Genomic DNA, 24383 nt, shown 5'->3' with positions numbered 1-24383 from the left:
CACCCTATGTTTAGAAAGGTCTGCTTAAATCAAGCCATTCTACTCTGCAGTCTGGGATTATAACCTTGTGGGTCACAGGCCTGAGTTGTTTATATTGTTCAACCAAATAATATGTCACTTTAGGAGTTCCTAGCAGTCGGCCCTTTCTCATATTTGATCTTGATCTCTTAGTTACCAATGTTAGTAATTTTAAAGATTTATGTCAAAATTGTAAAAAAAATTCATACATCATTTAGTTGAAAATAGATCCTTGGATTTTAAATACAACCAAGCGAATTGCAAAATAAACGAGTGAAATTCAGAGCACGTGGCTATCTGACAGTTGCTGTATATCATTCTAATGAAATCTGACATTTGTGGAGGTAGTCTCATTTTCCTCTGTGCTTGCTTTCCCTGTTTGGTAGTTACATGATGTTAATGACCTAAAGAATCCCTTTGCCTTATGTAAATATGGTTAATCACATATTGCACTTAGGAAATTTGTGTGAAATGAGAAGGGAATAAGAAGACTGTAATCTTGTTTATTTCTTTAAGTGTGGAACTTTGCTAAATTAATCTGCAGTTTATGGTAAATGAATGCATCTAATTAATCAATTATTCAGAGCTTACTTCTTATTGGGAATAAAATTAACTGTACCTACTGCTATATTCTTAGACACACAATAATTTTTGCGATAGGAAGGGCACTTTCAGTGTTCAGTATAAATGCCATGTTCCATTATTGCTCTGAAAACTCACTGGGAAATCTAAGGATTTCTAGAATGATTTGAAATGCAAGGAGACACATTTTGAATATTGTAGCATAAGAACACTTGCCATACTTTCTAAGTGTTGTTGCACTGTGTGGGACTTCCTTGTATGTGATGGGGAAATATAAATGGATGGAGTGTCTATAGTATATTAAAGATATTTTAATAACATCTAATACCAATTGAAAACTATTTCTCTAATAACGTCCAAAGCAAAAATTTTCAAAATTGATTAGTATGGCTCATGAACTTCCATAAAAATATACAAGAATTAAAACAAACTGAACAAATAAAGGTTAGAGCCTTAAGCATAACCAAGCACGTTTCAACCAACATGGTCAGAACTAAATAACTAGTTTCGCAACTAATAAGTCAAATACTGTATGTGCAAACCTCACCTGTATGTAAATGTGCTTCGTGGCTCTAAGAAGCTTTATGAAAGAGATATGATCATATTGCCGTTTGAATACAACTTTTTGCAGGACAAGGCCAAAAGGAACACACACACATTGTTTGAGCATTAAATAGGCCACAAACATCTATCAGGCTTTCTGCAAATTGACATTTGTTCCAATTCTGCAGTAAACAGTGGGTTTTCATGGGGAAAACAGCAGGCCAAACACAAAACTTCTCAGGCCTGTGACTTGACAAACAAAAGTGTGGCTTTGTCTAAACGTGTAGAAACCTTCTTGTGATTTAGAACACTGATAATACAGATCCCAGTTATAGGGAGCCTTCAAAATGTTCTTAGCTGAACCTGCGTTGAAACTCTGTGCAGACATTAGTGTTAAGCACACAAAAGTTGGGAGTGGAGAGGGTAGCACATGGGGTGCATCCCCCCCCCCATTACCCTACACTTTGTCCTCCCTAAAGTAGGTCTTTCTTTTGGGCTTTTACCGAAAGTAAGTGCAAGCTAGCTCATAAAATAGTCATAACAGATATTCAACCAACAAATTCTTCCCAGTTTCTTGGAGGAAGTAACTGGCATCTTATAACTGGTTCTGAGATTCCCTTACCATCTCAACACATTGCATATGGAGGTGATCTGTTTTTAGAATTTGCCATCATCTAACAGAATAGCTGTGTTGCTCTGTTGTGAAACAGAATTATAAATATCAATACGCTTTCCAAGAAACAGAATGGATGGCTCCATCCTTCATCTTGAAGTTTTGAAATCCTTCAGGAGAATGGTCCAACATGCTTATTCAAGTGTTTCAGAAGTCAAATTTATACCCTGTCTTTCATCTTTTCCCATCCCTCACTGTATGCAGGCTAAAGCTGTGACACATACATAACAGCAAGCCAGAAAGCAAGTGTTAACAGCAGAATCAGTAAGAACTAAAACGTTTTGCAAGCTTGAAAAGGTGAGGGAAGGCAAGGTCACGAAGGCAAAGCATTCTGACACCATGTCAATAGCCAATTGTGGCTCCTCAGAGTTTGCTAAATACCAAACCTCGACCTGTGTTCTAGCTGTATTTTATTATATGCAAATGAACATATACCTAATTTCCATAAAGTTGACAAAAAATGTAATTAATGCATTGGTTAGAAGTCAGAACGAAAGCTCAGGGATGGATTTTCCAGCATAAAAAGAAAAGTAAAGTGGTACCTCGGGTTACATATGTTTCAGGTTACATATGCTTCAGGTTACAGACTCCGCTAACCTAGAAATATTACCTCAGGTTAACTTTGCTTCAGGATGAGAACAGAAATCGTGCTCCGGCGGCGCGGCGGCAGCAGGAGGCCCCATTAGCTAAAGTGGTGCTTCAGGTTAAGAACAGTTTCAGGTTAAGAATGGACCTCCGGAATGAATTAAGTACTTAACCCGAGGTACCACTGTACAAACTTTGATAAGCCTGCTCTTTGATTTTAAGATTTGATTTAGAGAAGAGTTACATTCAACAGCAAGGCATTGTCTGTGTAAAACACAGAAATGAAAATCCATCCCTATCCTTCTGGGAATATGGTGGATGACAGCCCTAATTGCTCTCTTAACACTCCTATCATATGCCCAGCAACATAATTTCCTGTAGGTCGAACTAATGTCACCCCCCACTGGAGCTAGAGAGTAGTTAATTTCTTTTCAAGTCAGCTCCGTAGTTTGGATGGACTTTTTAAGATTACAGAGCGCAGCTTTGCATAAAATATTTATGATACTTCAAAAGGAGTGTCGGTAAAAATTCATTTTAGAGTTTATTTTCTTAAAGCTAATATCTGGTAACATAAAATATGTTTTTGCCATTGGCACTGTTTTAGATTCGAAATTATAAGATATTGCTGTGTTACTTTCAGCTGTGATTGGAGTGTGCAAACAAACCAATACTCATGCCTCCCTTCTTCCTCAACCACTGCCATAGAAGGCAGGTGGCATTGTAATGATGATGATGATGATGGTGAAGCATCCTTTCAACGCAAAAGCTAGAAGCTTTCTGCTAAACAAACATAAAAATCCTTTGACAATATATCTTACAATTTTGAAGCTACAGTTATCCCAGTGGCAAAAACATGTTTTAAAATGCCAGAGATTAACCTTATATCCCTCAACCAAAACCCCTAGAGGTCCATTCTGTGACCTCTGGGCATTACTAGGGATGAGTGGGTGTTCTTAACTCTACTCTGTTACCTTTGTGAGGTTTCATTATTCCTTGTGTTCCACTCTTGTTGCCCTCCAGCAAAAAGGAGAATTTAGAAGTATTTATAACACATTTTTCACAACAACAAAAGTTAATTTCTTTGAGTTTTATGAATATAAAACATTAACGATGATGCCTGGGCTGGGGGGATTACTTTGGCTCATACCCAAGATTATGGTTTGACTCATGCAAGGCTAGAGACTAATATTCACTGATCAGTGAATCATACGGCCCAGTGACCGTATGAATCCCCAAAGACTGCTTCTGAAGATTGGGGCACCCTTCAGAACAGAATGGGATATAGCGTGGGGGACTTGGGTGGGCCATGGGAAACCTCAGGGCCAGGGGAGGGGATCATTGGTTGCCCTCTAGACTTCTCTATGTGACCGTTGAGATTCTCATCAGGCCACACACCCACTCTTCAGGCCCCTCCAGTTCTTTTGTCTGACTGGAATGTGTCCTACAGCACAGCAATGCCTTTTGCTTGTCTGGAGATATATATATATATATATATATATATATATATATATATGCATGTGTAGAAACGGTGGAATTTTTCGTGGTTGGACTTCAGCCTACTGTACAGAGATAAGAATTGCATCCGTTGCCACACTTATCCCTGGCATTTGGCCCCCATAATGTTGCATCTGATGAAATGCAGCCCTCAGGCTGAAAAGGGTTCCCTACCCCTGAATTATAGTCTAAGGGTGGTGCTCCATGTTGTTCCCAAACTTATGCATGCCAAGATCACACACATGCATGGGCATAGACAGAGGTGTACCGGATTGGTGGGGGGAGATGCCAGTCACAAGAGGATGCAGCCACAGTAGAACATATAAAGCAAAGGCGAATAATATGTCTTGGCACCAGAACTTCTGTGGTGCTAGCAAGGGAGTAAAAGAAAAGAATCTCACAGCGTGAACCTGCTAACAGAAATCAGAAAGAAGTGCATGACTAAATCATGATAAAGGGGACATTTCAGAAGCATCTAATCTCCAGGACTCAGTGATGGCTATGAATTACACATGGCTGATATAATTTTCTTCTGCCTGCTCTGTAATCTGAATCTTCTTTGGTGAATTAAGAAAAAAATTAATACTGTCAGTTCAGCATAGCCACCTGCTTAGCACAGATTGTGTACAGCAGAAAACTATAGCTTGACTGTATTAATCAGGGGTTCATTTGAAAAGCTACACTTAGCAGGGTTTCAGTGGCAATTAATAAAAAATATTTAGGAAACATGGCATATGGTGCCATAAATTATATACTCAAGCATAAAGAATATTAAATCCATTTCCTTCACAACTTCTCTTCCATTTGATACTGAGCAATGAGATCCTCAGCTTTTGCAGTTTGCAGCCACTGCAGACAACTGTCTTTTATTATGACGGCCAGTTCTTGGAATGCTTTCATAGCAGCTTGGCCAAAAGAGGTTTAACAGGTTCTGGTTTCCCTGTCAAAATCCTGCATTTATAGAGATTATGCCAAGGTGCAGACTCCTGTTTGTTTCCTTTAAAAATAAATAAATGCTTGCATTCTTCTTTGCCCTTCAATTTACAGTGGCATGAGATACTCTGTCAAATGTGCAACCTCAACCAGGAACCTCTTGTCTCCTTTTTTGAAATGGCATGCACTGGGAACTACAGGGATTTATTTCAATGGGTTTTGGTGGGAGACATGTATTTCTCATTCATATTTGCCTGGAGGCAGTGTGGTGAAGTGGATAGCATTTGACATAGGAGATTAATGTTGAAATTGTCATGACACTATCTGGGCAGCCTGGAACAAGTCATTATCACTCATCCTACCTCAAAGGAAAGATAGATAAGAATTGTAAAACACTTTGGCCACAATCCAACACAGGATTAAACCCATTTAACTGTACATGAGATTGTAGGCAGGATTTCCATACTGAAATCAGATGTAATAGTACTTTGTGAAGATCCCAGTAAAACATGACACCTGTGTCTGACATTCATTTTTAAAAACATATATTGTGCATTTCTCATTTGAAGTACAATCAAATGACCAATAATTTAAACCTCAATTTTTCAAATAATAGTTGTTATCCTTCATTTTTCATATATCAGGTGATTTTCACAATCAGATGTTAATGAATACAACAGCAGAAAGTTTGCATTTCCCTGCAACCTACAAATAACACTTAACACATGTATTTATATAACTAGAAAGAAATAAATATATCTGAATTATATTTATGGATTATTATTTTTATTATTACTATTAGCATGAATATTCATGAAAATTTATTCTTCTCCAGAATAACACGTGGTGTATTTCAATTAATAGTCATATTGCTCTAGTGGCCTGTTTGGGGCTGCAATCTTATTCATACTTGGGTTCCATTGCAATCAATGGGTTTTACTTATGAGTAGCACTGTCATAAAACTATTATGCATCTTGAACCAATTCTAGGAATCATTAACCGAATAAAGCTCCTCCCCACCCGCCTTTAAGGGTTTTCTTTTTATTTTAGCAAGCAGCTTCATTTTTATACTGAAGAACAGAATGTGTTCTTCACAAGGAACTGTAGGAAACTGCTGAGCTAGACAAGAAAATAAGAATAAAAAAAAGTTTTGGCTTGCAGATTAGCTCGATCTCTTGTGGGGTTAACAGGTGTCATGTTTAAGTGTGTGCTAGTATAAAGCATTTGCCACTACATCTGTTGGCGGCAGAAGGTCTCAATGCAGCAGAGCTGTTAAGAGAGTGCGGATGATGAGAGGAGGTGCCTTCAAGTAGATGAACTTTGTGCTGCTTTGTGGCTCAGCAATATGCTCTGCTTATATTTTGCATCCTGCTTGCAGGAGATACTTCCCAGAGCAGCTGTGACCTTTTCCAAGCCTAAAAGGTTTTAAGCTGGAAGGTCTGTAAAATTCCTGAGCTGTGCCAGAGCCCAAGGTAGGGTCGTTGGATAGAAGGGAACAGTAGTTTTCCCAAGGAGGAAAATGGTAACCGCAAGCTCTTAACTATGGGCTACTCTGACAGTGAAAGTGACTCTGAAAATGAGGGTTATCTCTCTGGAAGTAGTGATGAAGAATACAGCCTAGAAGTTGAACAAACCTGCGAGTCAGTGCTCACCAGATTGTATTTTCATAATGATTTTATACTGGTGTGTTGGGGGGGGGGGAGCGGGGTTGGCACTGTGATTTTTTACTGTGTACTGCATTATAATGAACATTTGGATTAGACTAATAGAAAGGAGTATTAATAACTTGCTGCATGTTTGGAATTGGAATCATTTCTCACATCTTAATCTACTGACGTAAACAAACTGTTATTAACTTAGAGGTATATTAAGCACCATAGCCAGACAGATATGTAACTTAATGTAATTGGGTTAGTATTCCTAAATTGTAATTAAACTTGGCTCTTTTTTGCTAGTTTTCTAAAAGTTTGAGCTCAGTTTCTAAAATAAACTGTAGTAAGCTCTGTTACGTTACTGTTTTCATTGTGTGTGACGCTTTACGTTAAAGGAAACATTAAGTAACATTTGTTTCTTCCTGATCTACCCCTGCCTTCACAGCCAGTACTGAAATGCATTTTAAAAAAAGAAAAAGAAGGCATGTGTAAATTCTGTGTTTTGCACATTGTGCTTCGACACTAAAAATCAATTTTCACTAGGCAATACATATAGTGTCATCAATGACGGTAACCAGAGGGCAGCATTAAAGATGCATACACAATGCAATGAAGAAATGGAGTATTCTGCAATTAGCTAAAACTTTGAAAGCAGTGGATCAGGATTGATGTGTTACTGCAGGTTTGCTGATACCATAATTTTATTACATACATACCTTTTTAAAAAGCCATATTACACTGCCAACTTCATATCAGATTTTGATTTATAAAGTTGAGAGTCAATTTGTATACTTGTATATCATATAAAAGTATCATTTTTATCAGTAAGAGAACAGAGTTCTTTTGTACTAAAACCCCTTTTGATTGAGCAGTACTTCTACGGAAAGTGTTGATAAGCTATCAGTGCAATATTGCAAATGGCCTTCAAACAGCATTACAGAGATGGTGTTGCAGGTACAATATAAAATCCAAATGTGAGGATAACAAGTGGCAGCTACAGTGAAATGTTGTAGTGTGCCATTTTCTTGTCCAGAAGACTGTTCCATTCAGTTCCCCCTCCTCCTTTAATAGTCACTGTATATTCTATTGCCACTGATCATGCTCAATCTTCATTGGGCCATTGTGACTCCCACTGTCAGAGGCCCTGCTGAAGTTTTAGCACCTTATGTATTGCCTCCTGAGTTTGCAATATGTATATATTGAGGGGTGAGGGACCTATGACTCTTCAGATTTCACTGGATTAAAACTCCCATTATCCCTGGCTGTGGGCTATATGGTAAATACCGGTACTGGCTCAAAATAATGATGGTATAAAGGCCCAAAACTACATGACTGTGGCAGACTGGAGGTCTGTAAATGGGCCCCTGCCAACTGCTTTTGTCCCTGCAACCCATCTCTCTCTCTCTCTCTCTCTCTCTCTCTCTCTCACACACACACACACACACACACACACAAACTGACAGTCCAGTACCACAAGGTGGTCTTCTAAAAGCTGTAGGGGGGAACCCAAGCAGAAGGGCAGACTTAGTACATTTGACTATTTAAATTGCAACTCAACTGCCTGTTGTCAGGTACAAAGGTGAGGGCTTTCTCTGTGGTGGCCCCATGACTTTGAAGTTCACTACCAGCAAAGCTGCTGCATTTCGGTTCCTCTGAAAAGCCTTGAAAACCCAATTAATTATTTTCACTGGCATGTGTAGGTGTGATTCTCTGTGATGCTGCATTTTAGTTCTTTAGTGGTCTTTAAAAAATGCTGTGTTTTGCCTTAGGGCTGAATGTGTATTTGTTATCACTGGTTTTAGTAATTGGGTTTATGGGAAGTTTTGTAATGTATTATATTTTATTATGATAAGAATTGTATTTTACCTGCTATTTTGCATGTGGTATTGAGTGATTTCAACTTGTAAAAGTGGCCTTTAAATAGTCTAAATAAATAAATAAATAAATAAAATAGATTTTAATCCTGAACAGGCTTGCTTTTAAAGCCGCAGTTCTGCAGCAATCTCATCTAGTTTGGGATGTGATCTTCTGAAGAACTTTTTTGGCATCTTTAAAAATGACGTGCAGATAATGATAATAACACTCAGTTAAATATTCATGCTTCTTACGTGGCCCTTGGTGCTGAATTAGTTGCTCATTTCTCTCATACTGAACCGCAAAGTCAGAGAGACCCATATTCAAGATAAATGAATTTGTAAAAAGGCATAGAAATGACTGAGTAACCTATCTGCTGAGAAAATGACTTCTTATGATAATGTTGTTTTGGAAACATTTCTAAAGAGCCGCAAGATTTAAAACAAAACAAGACATTATATTGTAATGGTTTAAAATATAATAAATCACTAAAACATAATTCTCATTTGTTTACTTTACTGTAGAGACTGTTGGCAAATTGTGTAAAATGCACATTATTGTCCTTTCAGGGAAGATGTTCGGACAGCCAATGTTATCGCTGCTGAAGCCGTAACATGTCTTGTCATCGACAGAGAGTAAGTGTGCCATTTTTTACCCTATGATACCAATTATCTCAAACTGATCCTTATTGAAGTTGTGTGTATTGCCCTTCATCATACAAGTGATCACAGGATGACTTTTAAGACAATACTGTATACACTTAGGTCCCGCTAGCCAAATGCTCTTTATAAGAAAAATCCACTTATCCAAACATGAGGAATTGGTACCCAAACCTCACTGTACACATTGTAGATTCAGATACTCAAACAGCCACACCTTCACATAGTACAGCAAAGAAACAAGCAGCCTTAAACAAGCCTTACTTTTTGTACTTTACTGGTCCATGGCAGCAGTTTTGCCAAAGACTATGGTGCAGTTTCCGGACCATCCTCAAGGGAAGCATCGTGCAGTGTGTGTTGTTAAAATTTGTTTACTACCCTTAATCCAAAGGTCCCAGGGCAGTTCGCAACAGAAAAATTCAGCAGTTCAAAGCTTCCTGGGGATGTGAATTTTTTTAAAAAAACCACAGAATAATTAGCATTTCTTTATCTTAATTCCTACATCAATATGAAGCAATTATTGGGTTGTGGTTCGAGGACCCGACCCCCGCGAAGTGAAATGAAGACACAGGGACACGTGATATAAGGTGACTCGCACAGGACGACGAAGAGAAATGAGGCCGGGGAGAGGCTGGCGCTGCAGCATAAAGGCTGCTGGACACGCCCCCCCCCATGGCACCTGGTTGGACGGCCACCGGGGGGGGGCGTGAGCGCCAGCCAGGTGAGCTGGAGGCAGGGGGCAACGCCCCCTGCTAGGAGCGGTGTTCGGGCTCCCGCCCACAACCACTCCCCTCTCTTTCAGGGAGGAGAGTCTTTGCTAAATGAGAGTTTTCATTTAAATTACAATATGTTGGATGCACTCTTATTTCACTTTAATCAATCTATAAATGATCCCCATACCCTTTTAATGAAATCCTCAAATTGAACTACACTCAAAGGGATGGAGGGTGAAACATTAGATGGTAATGTTGAGAGAATACATGGAGTATGGCAAAAAGTTCTAGATTATTTTGTTACTTTTGAGCTCTATTGTGACCATAAATGTGTAAGGGGGGGTTAAATACATACATACATACATACATACATACATACATACATACTAGCTGCAAGAAGTTAATTTCACAATGTATTCTATTTATTGAAGTGTAAGAAAACACTCCTTCAAAGGAAATACATTGTTAATTTAACTTACGACCCACCGGAATTTCACAGGGGCTGTATCTGATATAAACAGATGGGGGCTGTTAGGAATTTGAACTAAATAGCTTCTGTGACACATTTACAAGAAAGGTTCCATGTTACATAAACCAGCCATTATGCTGCATAAATCCATAGGGAAAGATGGAAATTAATGAACCCAATTAGACACATTCGACAGATATTCATTGAGGAAAGCCGCTAAATAATTACTCACATTTTATTTGAACTATTCAGTACAAACATTTTGCAATTGGAACTTAATCATAATCAAAATAAATAGGTAGAATTAATCCAAAATTAGTCTTTAATCATTTGGTAATTATTTTTGATTCTTATGACAGTAGCTTAATATGCTTTTCTTTTACTACTGACAATGTCCTTGAAGTAGCAGGAGAGTGCATATATAACTCTAAACTTCTGGGACTCAAAGTTAATCCACTGCGTACCAGAGATTTCAACAATGTCGTGCAGCTGAGTGTGACTGCATTCATGCTATTTATAGTGGAATATGTACTTAGTTGTATTGTGACCCTGGAGAATCTGATTTTGCAGTCAGCGTATCCATTTCCAACACTCAATTAATTATATACATGAAGCTAAGTGGAGAAACTCGTTGTAGATTATGGAAAACCTATTAGGCTTTGTAAAATAAATAAATAAAGTACATGCTTGAAGTCTCCTTTAATAGCTTACGTCAATGCTTTCCCCCTCACACATTATTCAAGTTGCATATAGAGGATGTAGTCCTGAAACCATTAATCATCATCATCATCATCTTGCTTATGTCCCTTAAAATCAATGATGTCAAACTTACATATTTTATTGTGGGTGTCAGAGCTCCCTTGATGTAAATGAATATTCTCTGATTAGTGTATGAAGGTCACTGCCACAAGAATATGACAAAGTTAGATGGCTTTAAAAGGAGGATTCAACAAATACATGTTTAGGTCCATCAATGGCCACAAGTCATAGTGGCTATATGTTATCACCATGCTCAAAGGTATTATGCCACTGAATGTCATTCATACGTAGGATGCTGCCTTACACTGAGTCATCCCATTGGTCTATCTGGCTCAGTATTGTCTACATGTACTGGCAGTAGCTCACCAGAATTTGGGAATATCTTGGATTTTCTGCATGTAAAGCAGATGCTTTATTAAGCCACAGCTCTTCCCCCAAATTGCTGGGCTACAACAACAGCAGAGGGTTATTTTCTTTAAGAATTGTCTCTGGGTTTCTCAGAGGAATCTTGTTGTCCACCACCACAAGAAACGGGTTGCTGGACTTAATAGGCTTTCGATCTAATCCAGAGGAGCTGCTCTTGTATTCTTAAATTCTATTCAATTCCGTGAAGGTGGCGGCTCTTTAGGAACAAAGGGAGTGGCCCCACAGAACTATCCCTAGCTTTGTAGTGAATGAAATCTGCTCTCACAAGACCACTGAATTTGAAAACTTGAGTGCAACCCCAGAGAGAGTTAATCACAGGTAACAGAGAATCTAAATCCCTTGGATTCCAATTTAACCAGGCTTGCAAAATTTTCACACTTGAGTATTTAATCACATGTGAGCCTCTCCTGTATAATCCCATGAAATGGTTAAATCTGAACAGAAAGCATAAAGAAGGTTTTTGTTATGAGAATTACCATTTACCCATACCTGCAATGAAAGGTCAGCAGATTGGGTCTTGGCTCTGCCCGCAGCTCAAAGGTAGCTAGGAGCATTTGGGGATGCAGGGCTCCCAGAATTCAGTTTGCTTATGCCTTTGTTGAATGTAGCCATATCTCCATTTGTCCCATTCTTTGCTCTCTCCTTGGGTGTTTTTAATACACATACCTTGTCTTGCCCCTTCTTACATTGCTGTTTTTAATTCATTAGCTTGTTCTTGCTCTGTTCTGCTGGTCCACAAGCTCCTTCTCTGGAGTTAGATCAGTTTGCCAGAAGCATTTACAATTTCTGCCTTCACTAGGCAAGAATGTTGTTACCTCATACCACACAGATAAGCGGGTAGCCAGAAAAGACTTGGTGGCAAGCATTCACTGGGGTGGGAAATCGCAGGGAGACCCCTTTCTTTACTGCTAAGGCACCTGTTGCCTCAGACCACTTTTGATTTTTCTCCTCCACCTTTTCAGTCAATAGAAGCCATGCTTATACAGATTAAGCAGGCTGTTTGTGGACATCTTCCTTCAGGAACCCTGCTCCTGGCCAGTGGCACAGCATGGGTTGCCATCACCTGGGACAAAGAAAATTTCCACTCTCAACACCCTCCAGACTTATAGGTTACTGGTAAACTTCAAGAAGAGCCAATCCAAACAATCAGCTAGTCTACCTGAAAACCCTGCTGGGCACCTCCAGAGGTCCAACTTCTCTTCCTCCAGAACAAGTAGAAAAGATCAGCTCAGAGGTTTGGATCTTCATCAAATCCAAGAAAGAGGATCTCATGTCTATTGCATGGGTTCCATTTCTGTGCATCTCAGTGACACACATCACTGTGGGCAAAGCACCACACCTGTCCTCTCCACTGGGCTCTACTGCCCTACCAGTAGAGATCACATCAAGCAGACACCTGCATGTCAAACTCTCCAAACACCTCTGCCGAACCTCGTGATCCAACCAGCAGATGGGTTCTCCTTTTCACAATCGTGACTTTTGAGGCAAATAAGTACCTGTTCTGAAGTACAGCTCCATGTTTAAACATTAGGAAATTGAAGGATAAAAATATTGTGGCACCAAAAAAGAAAAAGAAAAAGAAAAGGTTATCTGAAACCAACCCTATGTTAACAACAGATGTATGAGCAGACAGGTTAGGACTTAAAATAGCTTGGTCTAGGGCAGCTGGTATAATATAACACTAATGGATTTACCGAGTATTCCCAACATCAATTCTCTGAATTTGTTGTTCTGGTTCTTTTTTATGTTTTTTTAAGAGAGCCTCATTAGTGCTGACAGAATACTGGTGATATGAAGTGAAATACCATGCTGAGAATAGCTTACAGGATTAAAGGAAATATGCCAGTAAAGTATTTGCAGCAATTTCCCATTTTATCCACTAGCCAAATGAGTATATGTGTTGAAGTCCAAAGTAACAACAAAATAGACAATTGAAAAGTAAATAAAAACACAAGAAGAGCCTTGCTAGATCAGATGAAACATCCATCTTTACCCTAGGACTGTGCTGAACATTCTTTTGAGAATATTTTTGGCACATTCGTGAGGGTGTGGGCAGGGCAAGAAAACACAATGGCATGAAAACACTATCAAGATGCCTGGAACACTTTTTTGAGCTGTGACTTATTGTTATAAGTAATTCAGTGTTTCTCAAACTTGGGTCCCCAGCTGCTGTTGGACTACAACTCCCACCACCCTAGCTAGCAGAGCCAATGGCCAGGGATGATGGGAGGTTGTGATCCAACAGAAGTTGGAAACCCAAATTTAAGAAACACTGTTGTCAGGGAACTGCCATCGGAGCCAAGGGTGGTGGTAAGGCTCCCCAATGACGCTGGAGAGGGAACCAGCAAGGAGAGAGGGAGAGCTTCCGCTGGGGAAGGAAATAGACGTGACGCCAGGGAGGAAGGGGAGGCTGAGGGAGCTTCGGAGGGAAGGCTCCGGGACTGTTCCAGCGAGACCAGTGGGGAGAGCACAGGACCTCCCCTTGGGACGCCCACTCTGCGCAGAAAGCTTCCGCGCAGGGAAGCTAGGCGGCGACTTGGTGTCAAAGAACTTTTATGTTGGAGGAAATTCAGGAAACGCCCACTGACGGATTCTGCCAGTGATTGAGACAGTCACGGAGTACTGACTGTCCAGTCAGGGGAAAGTTTTAACCAAACTACTCAGCTTGGAGCAGTTTGCGCCTTACGCACAAGCAACCCCAAACCCCATTACAACTGTAATCTATGAGTCACCAGCAGGGGCTTCTCTCCCCGCCCCTTCACTTTTTATAGATTTTTATAGATTTTATCAGCATAGGCAAGTGGTGGCAATGATCACCCCCATTTCCAGGGCACTGTCACCACAGCGCATCTGAGGAAGAAATTAAAAGTTTCATTTCCAGATAGAGGAAAACACGACTGTCTCCTGTTCCATACAGTAGTAGTAGTAGTAGTAGTAGTAGTAGTGGTAGGATGGTGGGCTTGGCAATGCACTCTGAAGGATATTACAATGTGATGTAGATTTCTTCCTCAGATGCTTTGCAGGCAAAAATGGACCCAGATGGGGCAGATCACTGCCACCACTTTCCCACAAAGGCAAACCCGTTTTTAAAAATAAATAAATAAACATGTAAACGACAAATAGAAACATCTCCAGTCTCCCAGAATTCTATAACGGTAAGTTCCTCACTCATCTCTCACTCCTGAAAATCACAGCAATTTCTTTAGTGCCTTCTCAAATGTGCAGAAACTGAGTTACCATCTCTACAGCCTGAGAACAAGGCTTCAGAGAGGGTGAGCCACTTTCAGGCCAGTCCTACTTTCCCCAACAGATAATTGCTGGAAGCCAATAAGCAGGATAGGGGACGCGGGTGGCGCTGTGGGTAAAACCACAGTGCCTAGGACTTGCCGATCGTATGGTCGGCGGTTCGAATCTCCGCGGCGGGGTGAGCTCCCGTCTTTCGGTCCCAGCTCCTGCCCACCTAGCAGTTCGAAAGCACCCTTAAAGTGCAAATAGATAAATAGGTACCGCTTTATAGCGGGAAGGTAAACGGCGTTCCGTGTGCTGTGCTGGTGCAGGCTCGCCAGAGCAGCGATGTCACACTGGCCATGTGACCCGGAAGTGTCTGCGGACGGCGCCGGCTCCCGGCCTCTAGAGTGAGATGAGTGCACAACCCTAGAGTCTGTCAAGACTGGCCCGTACGGGCAGGGTTACCTTTACCTTTACCTTTAATAAGCAGGATATGAAGGTGACAGCCTGCTTGCATTGTTTTTTCTCCAGCAACGGGTGTTCAGAGATGCACCCCCTCTAAACACAGAAACAGTGTTCCTCTGAATATGAATTATCTTCTTCTTCCACAGACAAACATAGCAATCCCAACTCCCCACTGCCACCACTGGGGCTCTGGAGAGCAGCAGAACAACCACCGTATCTGCATCATGGTGTCAGAGGTTGAGAGTGAGGTGAGGCAGGCAGATTGGGCCTGACCCTGCACCAACTCCAGGCTGAGGATGCTGTTTCCAAAGCCACAATCAAATTCATAGCAAAACCCTTTGGAGTAGATGTTACAACTTTTGATGTCCTTTCAAATTAAAAGGAGCATCTACCATTATCTAGCTTACATCACTTTACCAAACGATCTGACTAATTTTATAGAAACCTACTTGCTGCATCTACTTTCAGTACCATTTATTCCTGTCAGTTTTATACTCTCTTGGTCACGGAGCACTTACATCTGGTGATTGTTATAATACCAAACACATTTTATTTATGCAGTATAGGTTTCAGTCATGGTTTAGATTTCAAATACTTCTTTATTTTTATGGACTGACTGTGGCTCAGTTCAGTCTCTTTGGATAAATTATTTTTTCCTCAGGCTTTTTGAAGAGCGTATGTAAAAAAGGAGTGACTATAGAATCTAGTTTATCTGTATTTCAGGTCAGTCACCCCAAGCAGATTTTTATTTTTATTTTCTACTTCAGCCCATAGCTGTTTCCTAAAGGCTCTTTCAAAAATCCTAACCCCAGCAGTCAGTGCATTGTCACATCACAAAATGCCTGTTGATCAGGGATGGCCAAATTCTGTAATCTTGTGGGCCATGCTACTCTCCAGACAGTGGTCTCAAGAGCAGCCAGCTCCATAATAAAGTTGGCACTATTTAGCAGTAAATATTCAACAGTTGCTGGAATGAGTTTGTGGCCCGAAACAACTAAAGTTGTTCTGTGGGTATTCACAGCTAAATCCTTATGAAAAGATTCAAAAACCTGCATATAATAAATAAAAAAGCAGAAGAGAATTAAATGTTGAGCCAAGTATACATGCTTGGGGCAGCATGAGGGAAACAAATATTGATTTGCCCAACCCCATGCAGTTAAGAGTTGTTTTGTTGTTTTCCAGTGTCTCAAATAGGAAACTTCTATGGTTGCCTGCTCAGACTACGCAGTTCCCACCCCCAGCCCCCACCTCTCCAGTTGAACAGTAAATAAAGGACACAACACAGCTTGAATGGGCTCAGATCAGGTCATAACTTTATTAACAACATATGAAAGAGGTGTGGCATAGGTTTTGGATAACCATTTACATCCAGTCCACCTGCCGGAAGTGATGTCAAGGGTCAATCTGGCAATGGGGGTTCCTGTGACTTCCATCAAATGGGGGGACCCCCATGGGGGTTTCTGCCTTAAGGAGTCCTGATGTCCAAGCCCCCGCCTGGGCATACAGACAGAAGCAGCTCCTCCCAGACCCCTTTAACTGGATACCCTAGATTTTGGGAAGGGCAGGCAGAAACTACAACCTCCCCCAACCAAGACAAATGTTTGCCCAATGCCTAAACTTCCAAAGTTGTGATGATTGGTATGAGGTGGGCAAAAACACCAGGCTGGAGCCAATTTGCCTAGTAGACAAATTTCTGCTCAGGCCTGAACATGTCAGGACCAATGTCCTGACAAGATGTCTCGGGAAGTGTGCTGTCTCCCCGGGGCTAAGTTCCAAGATGTAACTGAACGACTGCAAGGAATCATAAAACCCACTGACAAATACCCCTTCCTCTTGGTTCATGTGGGAACCAATGACACTGCAAGCAATAGCCTCCAGAAGATCAAAAGAGACTATGAGGCTCTGGGCAGGAAATTGAAGCAATTAAATGCACAAATTGTCATCTCATCTGTCCTCCCAGTTGAACGACATGGCCCAGGGAGAGAGGGGAAAATAGTGGAAGTGAACAGCTGGCTTCGCAAATGGTGTAAACAGGAACGGTTCTGCAGTTTCTTGAAGATGGACTTCTGGCAAGCAATGGGCTGCACCTCACAACAGTTGGGAGGAATGTTTTTGCCAAAAATCTCAGAAACCTCATCAGAAGGGCTTTAAACTGACTAATGTGGGGGAGGGAGACAGTGCTCCTGAAGGTAGGAGTCTATCAATTGATGAAGATGATCATCCAAATGTCATAGACCAAATGGAGCAAACAGCACGCAGACCTAGTGGTGGGAGGAAAAAATCCTTAAATAAGAGACACGGGGGAATGATTAATGGACTTCAATGTCTGTACACTAATGCGCAAAGCATGGGAAATAAACAAGATGAGCTTGAGCTCTTGGTACAGCAAAGTAAATATGACATAATAGGCATCACTGAAACCTGGTGGGATAAGTCCCACGACTGGAATGTAACAATGGAGGGATACAATCTATTTCAGAGAAACAGACCAGACAAGAAAGGAGGAGGAGTGGCATTATATGTCAGGGATGTGTATACGTGTGAAGAGATCCAAGATTTAGAACCTCAAAGCCAAAGTGAGAGCATTTGGGTCAAAATTAAGGGAGAGAAGAATAACAGTGACCTCATTGTGGGAGTTTACTATAGATCCCCAAGCCAAACGGAGGACATAGATGATGCCTTCCTGGAACAGATGGCCAAGCATGCAAAAGGAAGGGAGATAGTAGTAATGGGGGACTTCAATTACCCGGATATTTGCTGGATGTCAAACTCAGCCAAGAGCATAAGGTCAAACAGATTCCTCACTGGCCTTGCAGACAACTTCATTGTCCAGAAAGTGGGAGAAGCAACAAGAGGAACAGCCATTTTAGATCTGGTCCTAACCAATGTTGATGACCTGGTTAGTGGGGTAGAAGTGGAAGGATCATTAGGCGCGAGTGATCATGCTCTTCTGAAGTTTACTATACAGCGGAAAGGAGCAGCCAAGCATACTAGGACTCAATTTCTTGACTTTAAGAAAGCTGACTTCATAAAACTTAGGGAAGTGCTGGGTGACATCCCATGGACAGTAATACTAAAAGGAAAGGGAGTTCATAATGGCTGGGAGTTTGTTAAGAGGGAGATAGTAAAAGCACAACTTCAGGCAATACCAATGAGACAGAAACATGGAAGGTGCCTAAAGAAGCCAGGGTGGCTATCTAAAGAACTTTTAACTGAGTTAAGATTAAAAAAGGATGTGTACAAAAAATGGAAAAGGGGGGAAACCACCAAAGAGGAATTCAAACAAATAGCCAGCACGTGTAGACACAAAGTCAGAAAAGCTAAAGCACAGAATGAACTCAGGCTTGCTAGAGAGGTGAAAAGCAACAAAAAAGGCTTTTATGGGTATGTTCGTAGCAAAAGGAAGAACAAAGAAACAGTGGGGTCACTCAGAGGAGAAGATGGTGAAATGCAAACAGGGGACACAGAAAGGGCTGAACTCCTCAATGCCTTCTTTGCCTCAGTCTTCTCCGATAAAGAAAACAATGCCCAACCTGAAGAATTTGGAGCAAATGATTCAGCAGAGGAAACACAGCCCAGAATAACTAAGGAGATAGTACAAGAAGACTTGGCTAGTCTAGATGTATTCAAGTCTCCAGGGCCAGATGAACTGCATCCAAGAGTATTAAAAGAACTGGCAGATGTGATCTCAGAACCACTGGCAGTCATCTCTGAGAATTCCTGGAGAACAGGCGAAGTCCCGGCAGACTGGAGGAGGGCAAATGTTGTCCCTATTTTCAAAAAGGGTAAAAGAGAGGACCCAAATAATTACCGTCCATTCAGTCTGACATCAATACCAGGGAAGATTCTGGAGCAGATCATTAAGCAAACAGTCTGTGAGCACCTAGAAAGGAATACTGTGATCACCAATAGTCAGCATGGATTTCTGAAAAATAAGTCATGTCAGACTAACCTGATCTCATTTTTTGACAGAATTACAAGCCTGGTAGATGAAGGGAACGCAGTGGATGTAGCCTACCTTGATTTCAGCAAGGCATTTGACAAGGTGCCCCATGATATTCTTGTAAAGAAGCTGGTAAAATGCGGACTTGACTATGCTACCACTCAGTGGATTTGTAACTGGCTGACTGACCGAACCCAAAGGGTGCTCATCAATGGTTCCCCTTCATCCTGGAGAAGAGTGACTAGTGGGGTGCCACAGGGTTCTGTCTTGGGCCCGGTCTTATTCAACATCTTTATCAACGACTTGGATGATGGACTCAAGGGCATCCTGATCAAATTTGCAGATGACACCAAACTGGGAGGGGTGGCTAACACCCCAGAGGACAGGATCACACTTCAAAACGACCTTGACAGATTAGAGAACTGGGCCAAAACAAACAAGATGAATTTGAACAGGGAGAAATGTAAAGTATTGCACTTGGGCAAAAAAAATGAGAGGCACAAATACAAGATGGGTGACACCTGGCTTGAGAGCAGTACATGTGAAAAGGATCTAGGAGTCTTGGTTGACCACAAACTTGACATGAGCCAACAGTGTGACGCGGCAGCCAAAAAAGCCAATGCAATTCTGGCCTGCATCAATAGGAGTATAGCATCTAGATCAAGGGAAATAATAGTGCCACTGTATTCTGCTCTGGTCAGACCTCACCTGGAGTACTGTGTCCAGTTCTGGGCACCACAGTTCAAGAAGGACACTGACAAACCAGAACGTGTCCACAGGAGGGCAACCAAAATGGTCAAAGGCCTGGAAACGATGCCTTATGAGGAACGGCTAAGGGAGCTGGGCATGTTTAGCCTGGAGAAGAGGAGGTTAAGGGGTGATATGATAGCCATGTTCAAATATATAAAAGGATGTCACATAGAGGAGGGAGAAAGGTTGTTTTCTGCTGCTCCAGAGAAGCGGACACGGAGCAATGGTTCCAAACTACAAGAAAGAAGATTCCACCTAAACATTAGGAAGAACTTCCTGACAGTAAGAGCTGTTCGACAGTGGAATTTGCTGCCAAGGAGTGTGGTGGAGTCTCCTTCTTTGGAGGTCTTTAAGCAGAGGCTTGACAACCATATGTCAGGAGTGCTCTGATGGTGTTTCCTGCTTGGCAAGGGGTTGGACTCGATGGCCCTTGTGGTCTCTTCCAACTCTATGATTCTATGACCACCAATACCATAGTAAGGTCTGAGACAGCATGAAAGGAGGTGGGTGGGAGTGTTGGCTATTTGCAGTTTAGTAGCGCTGCAGAGAACTTGCTGGGGAGACCATGCATAACAAGGAACTCAAAATAACTTTAACAAGGTTTTAATAACAAAAACTCATTTTACACTAAAGATAACAACAAGCATGACTCAACCACCAACCCATCCCCCAAGGTACTGAGCTAGGTGCTGCTCTTTATATACTATACCCAATTGCTGACACAGCTTAATTAACACAACTTAGCAGCACCTGCTATGTTTCACAGCTGTAAAACTGGGTCTCGTTATTTGCCCTAGCCCTTAAAGACATACACATCTTGTGAAACAATAATGAACCTTCACATTTAAAGAGACCATTCAACAGGGAGATGCAATAAAAAACATCAGGCCCTCCCCCTGGGACAGCTGTGCCTCCAAGCCTGTCATTGGCCAATTTGCAGGCAGGCTTGGATCCAAGACACCAGCCAGCAAGGTGAGCTCTAAGCTGTCCCATGCCAGCAGGGCAATCCTCAGATACCAAAGTCCTCATCAGGTCTCAGTGCCAGGAGGCATTGCCAGCCTGCAATGCGGCTGCACCCAAGGTGGGTAAGCAGACTGGTCTAATTAATATGTATACACAATGTTAAGAGCAAAAGCTGTTGAGCTGCATTTCATTTTTTGCACATGAGAAGGAGGTTTCACCTTCACCACGTCTATAACCATGTTTTATTTTGCTGTGAACTGAATTATGGTATCACAGTCTTCCCCAAGTAACTTATTGTTTCTTCGTTTAGGATATTTAGTTGACTCTGCAGGATGGTATATTAAAATAATAGAATTCTTCAGCTTTTATTACCCCAGGCAGTAGGAAGTTTGAGCAACATTTGCCAGGGCATTGTCCTTTGGAGAAAAGATCATTGGAGTTGTTTGGTGAATTTGTGAAAATATATTTGTTGTTAGAAGTCTAAAGCTGAGAAGGAATGGTAGAGAAGGAACAGCCAGCTTAGACTGATGGATTCCCAAGACAGAATCCAAGCCCAACAAACTCAGAAAACTCCTGACTGTTTCTGCCCAAAGCCCTAAACATCTGAAAACCCCAGTTCAAAACTACTTACAGTTCCCTTAGACTCATATTTGAAGTCTCTGACTGTAATCAGTTTTATCTGCTTTCCCTACCGCAGTTTGCATCACTGAAGGAAGGTTGCCAAGCTCTTGAAATCAGCGGTTTTGATACCAGCAGTTTTTAGGAGGTCTGGAGCCACAGCCCAGCACAAGCATTGTTGAATCAAATTAGGCACATAGCAAGAAAAATAGGAAGGAATGAGAGTGGCTGGGGAAACCCAGCCAGATGGGCGGCATATAAATAATAAAAATTATCATCATCATCTTGCATATCTGGCAACTAGCCAAAGAGCAAATAAAAATAAAAGTAGACATGCCATATTTCCCCACACCCCTATTTATTGACAATTGTGCACTGAAATGCAGATTGTTTTTTTGAGTGCTTAGGGGATATCTATAAGCAGTTTAAATTTCAGCACACCATTTTGGCATAGTGTGTATGCTATTGTTGCTTCTTAATTGTGCCCCCTTTTGACTGGTTTCTATATTTGAATGATGGGACCTTCAACTGAATACTGCAGTATGCTTCCTGCTAGAAGGAGTATTCATATTTAGGATTCCTCTGCCGCCGCCTCCTCCTTGACAAAGTAATAATAATAAATAAATAAGGATAAGAATGTGCACCCCACCCCCGAGACCATTCCAGTGAAACTATCCAAACTCCCAAACACCTCTTGCGATGATTTGTACAAATTCTACAAAAACTTTCCATATCTCCTCAAAATTATTTTCCTGCATATTTAGCCATGTCTTTCTCCAGGATATTTAAGGGGATAACGCAGGGCATTCCATCCCTGACCCCAGTTTTTCATTTTCATTTTCCAAATGGAAAAGGAATGTTGATACTCCCCCCTTTTTCCAGCCTTATTTAATGCCTGTGTTTGCTATTAGAGGAAGTGATTAAAGAATGAGGAAAAAGTGGAGCTGTTAACAGCAGAAAAATATGTTGTCCCTATGTTGGGAACGCACATGTCATACCTTATCATGAAATCAAACTGGAATGTTTGTCCTCTTGTTCAACGCATCATCTGCATAATTGCTTGACTAGGTTTCTTTCTTTTATTACCGCCTCTGAGTAACAGGAACAAGTAAAAATGTGCTGATTGCTGCATTACATGTTCTCAGGCTTTTCAGAGTTATAAATTCGCCATTTGCTCATAGTACCTTTCTAAATTTTTAATGTGAATGCTGTACCATCTCTATAAATCCAGTTAAGTAACTACATCTTCTGCTATCAGATAAAACAGGAATATGGCTTCACAATGGGTGAAGGAAAAATGAATTTTGGTAGATTTGGTTTCCTGTGCACACACCATGCATTTAAAGGTAAAGGTAAAGGTACCCCTGCCCGTACGGGCCAGTCTTGACAGACTCTGGGGTTGTGCGCCCATCTCACTTAAGAGGCCAGGGGCCAGGGCTGTCCGGAGACACTTCCGGGTCACGTGGCCAGCATGACATCGCTGCTCTGGCGAGCCAGAGCCGCACACGGAAACGCCGTTTACCTTCCCGCTGGTAAGCGGTCCCTATTTATCTACTTGCACCCGGAGGTGCTTTCGAACTGCTAGGTTGGCAGGCGCTGGGACCGAGCAGCGGGAGCGCACCCCGCCGCAGGGATTCGAACCGCCGACCTTTCGATCGGCAAGTCCTAGGCGCTGAGGCTTTAACCCACAGCGCCACCTGCGTCCCTTCCACCATGCATTTAAAGCACATTTAAAGCATATGGACTTCCACCAAAGAATGCTGGTAACTGTAGTTCACACGACACACCTACACACTGCAGCTGACACACTAACATGTCACAACACATAGTTTGGAAAGCTCTGCTATTGATATTGTAATTTTGAGGATTGTTCAGACTCTGCCAGCAGCTCCCAGCCATTTGCCAGACCCATATCTTTCAATCAGGCTGTTGGAATCGAGCCATTTGCCAGACCCATATCTATCAATCAGGCTGTTGGAATCAATGGCATTTAGACATAGCATTGTACTGAACTGGCCCAGAATGTTACTACAGCTGGCCAACCTATGAATGCTACTCTATTCATATGACTGGTATCATGTCAGAGGAAGAGACTCGCAGATGATCTGCTTCCATGATTTTAAAAAAGTGCAGTTTTTCTACTCTCGGGTAGAATTTGGGAGCTCCCAACTCTAGTCCCTGCTGCCTCTAATTAATGGGTTTCAGCTACAAACTTTGGAACTTTGCAGAGTTTCTGCCAGATGGACTGGACAGTACTTAGCTAGATGAACCAAGAGCTTGAGTAAAAGGAAGCTCCATAATATAACCTGAATCATTCCCTCAACTTTGCATTACTCATGCACCATTAATTCTACAAGAAAACTGGATGCAGTACTGTCTCCACTAGCTTACTGTTGCATCCCATAAAATATCTATCTAGCTATGGAATTTCTGAAATAAGTGTGCTGCAAGATTTAACTGGTGCCTGGACTGAGAATGGAGATCTGAAATCAAAGCCAGAGCTTGACGCAAAGATGTTCCAAGCTGCAGTTCTGATAGCTCACCAGATGGAGCAGCCATTCACAGGTTCTATGCATGCCCCCTTCTGAAATTAGGGTCATCATAGCTTTTAAATCAGGCATAGGCAAACTCGGCCCTCCAGATGTTTTGGGACTACAACTCCCATCATCCCTGACCACTGGTCCTGTTAGCTAGGGATCATGGGAGTTGTAGTCCCAAAACGTCTGGAGGGTCGAGTTTGCCTATGCCTGTTTTAAATATTTAACAAAAGTATTTTATTGCAGTACACTAGTGTATTCCAGCAGACAGTATGGAAAGCACTAATCCAAGGCAACATTGCCCTGGATAGACCATTCTTTCATTTTCCTTCCCCCGTTCAGGTATTATGCCACTTTTTTTCTCAGCTGATTGGCAAGGCAACATGTCTTTCCAGTTGGCATGGATGAATCTTAGCCCTGGAAAACCTGTGCATTAAATGTTACAATTTATTTCTGTAAGTGCAAAAACAAGTAGGTGCAGCTGAGTATGTGCAAAATGTTTCTCTCTTCAAAATATT

At 41.5% G+C, this 24383-nt stretch overlaps 1 protein-coding gene across 4 annotated transcripts in view; it reads left to right on the top strand.

The window, feature by feature from the left end:
- PRKG1 (protein kinase cGMP-dependent 1) overlaps positions 1-24383 on the top strand; it is a 660310-nt gene that overhangs the window by 558013 nt on the left and 77914 nt on the right. For all 4 annotated transcript variants that reach the window (XM_079976270.1, XM_079976269.1, XM_079976271.1 and 1 more), the window contains one exon: positions 8905-8970. In XM_079976270.1, the coding sequence (XP_079832396.1) occupies positions 8905-8970 (66 nt within the window). The remainder of the gene's footprint in view (positions 1-8904; positions 8971-24383) is intronic.

This window comes from Podarcis cretensis, assembly GCF_951804945.1.
Source record: "Podarcis cretensis genome assembly, chromosome: 5".
Taxonomy (NCBI): Eukaryota; Metazoa; Chordata; class Lepidosauria; order Squamata; family Lacertidae; genus Podarcis; species Podarcis cretensis.
This window is presented reverse-complemented; position numbering and strand designations above follow the sequence as displayed.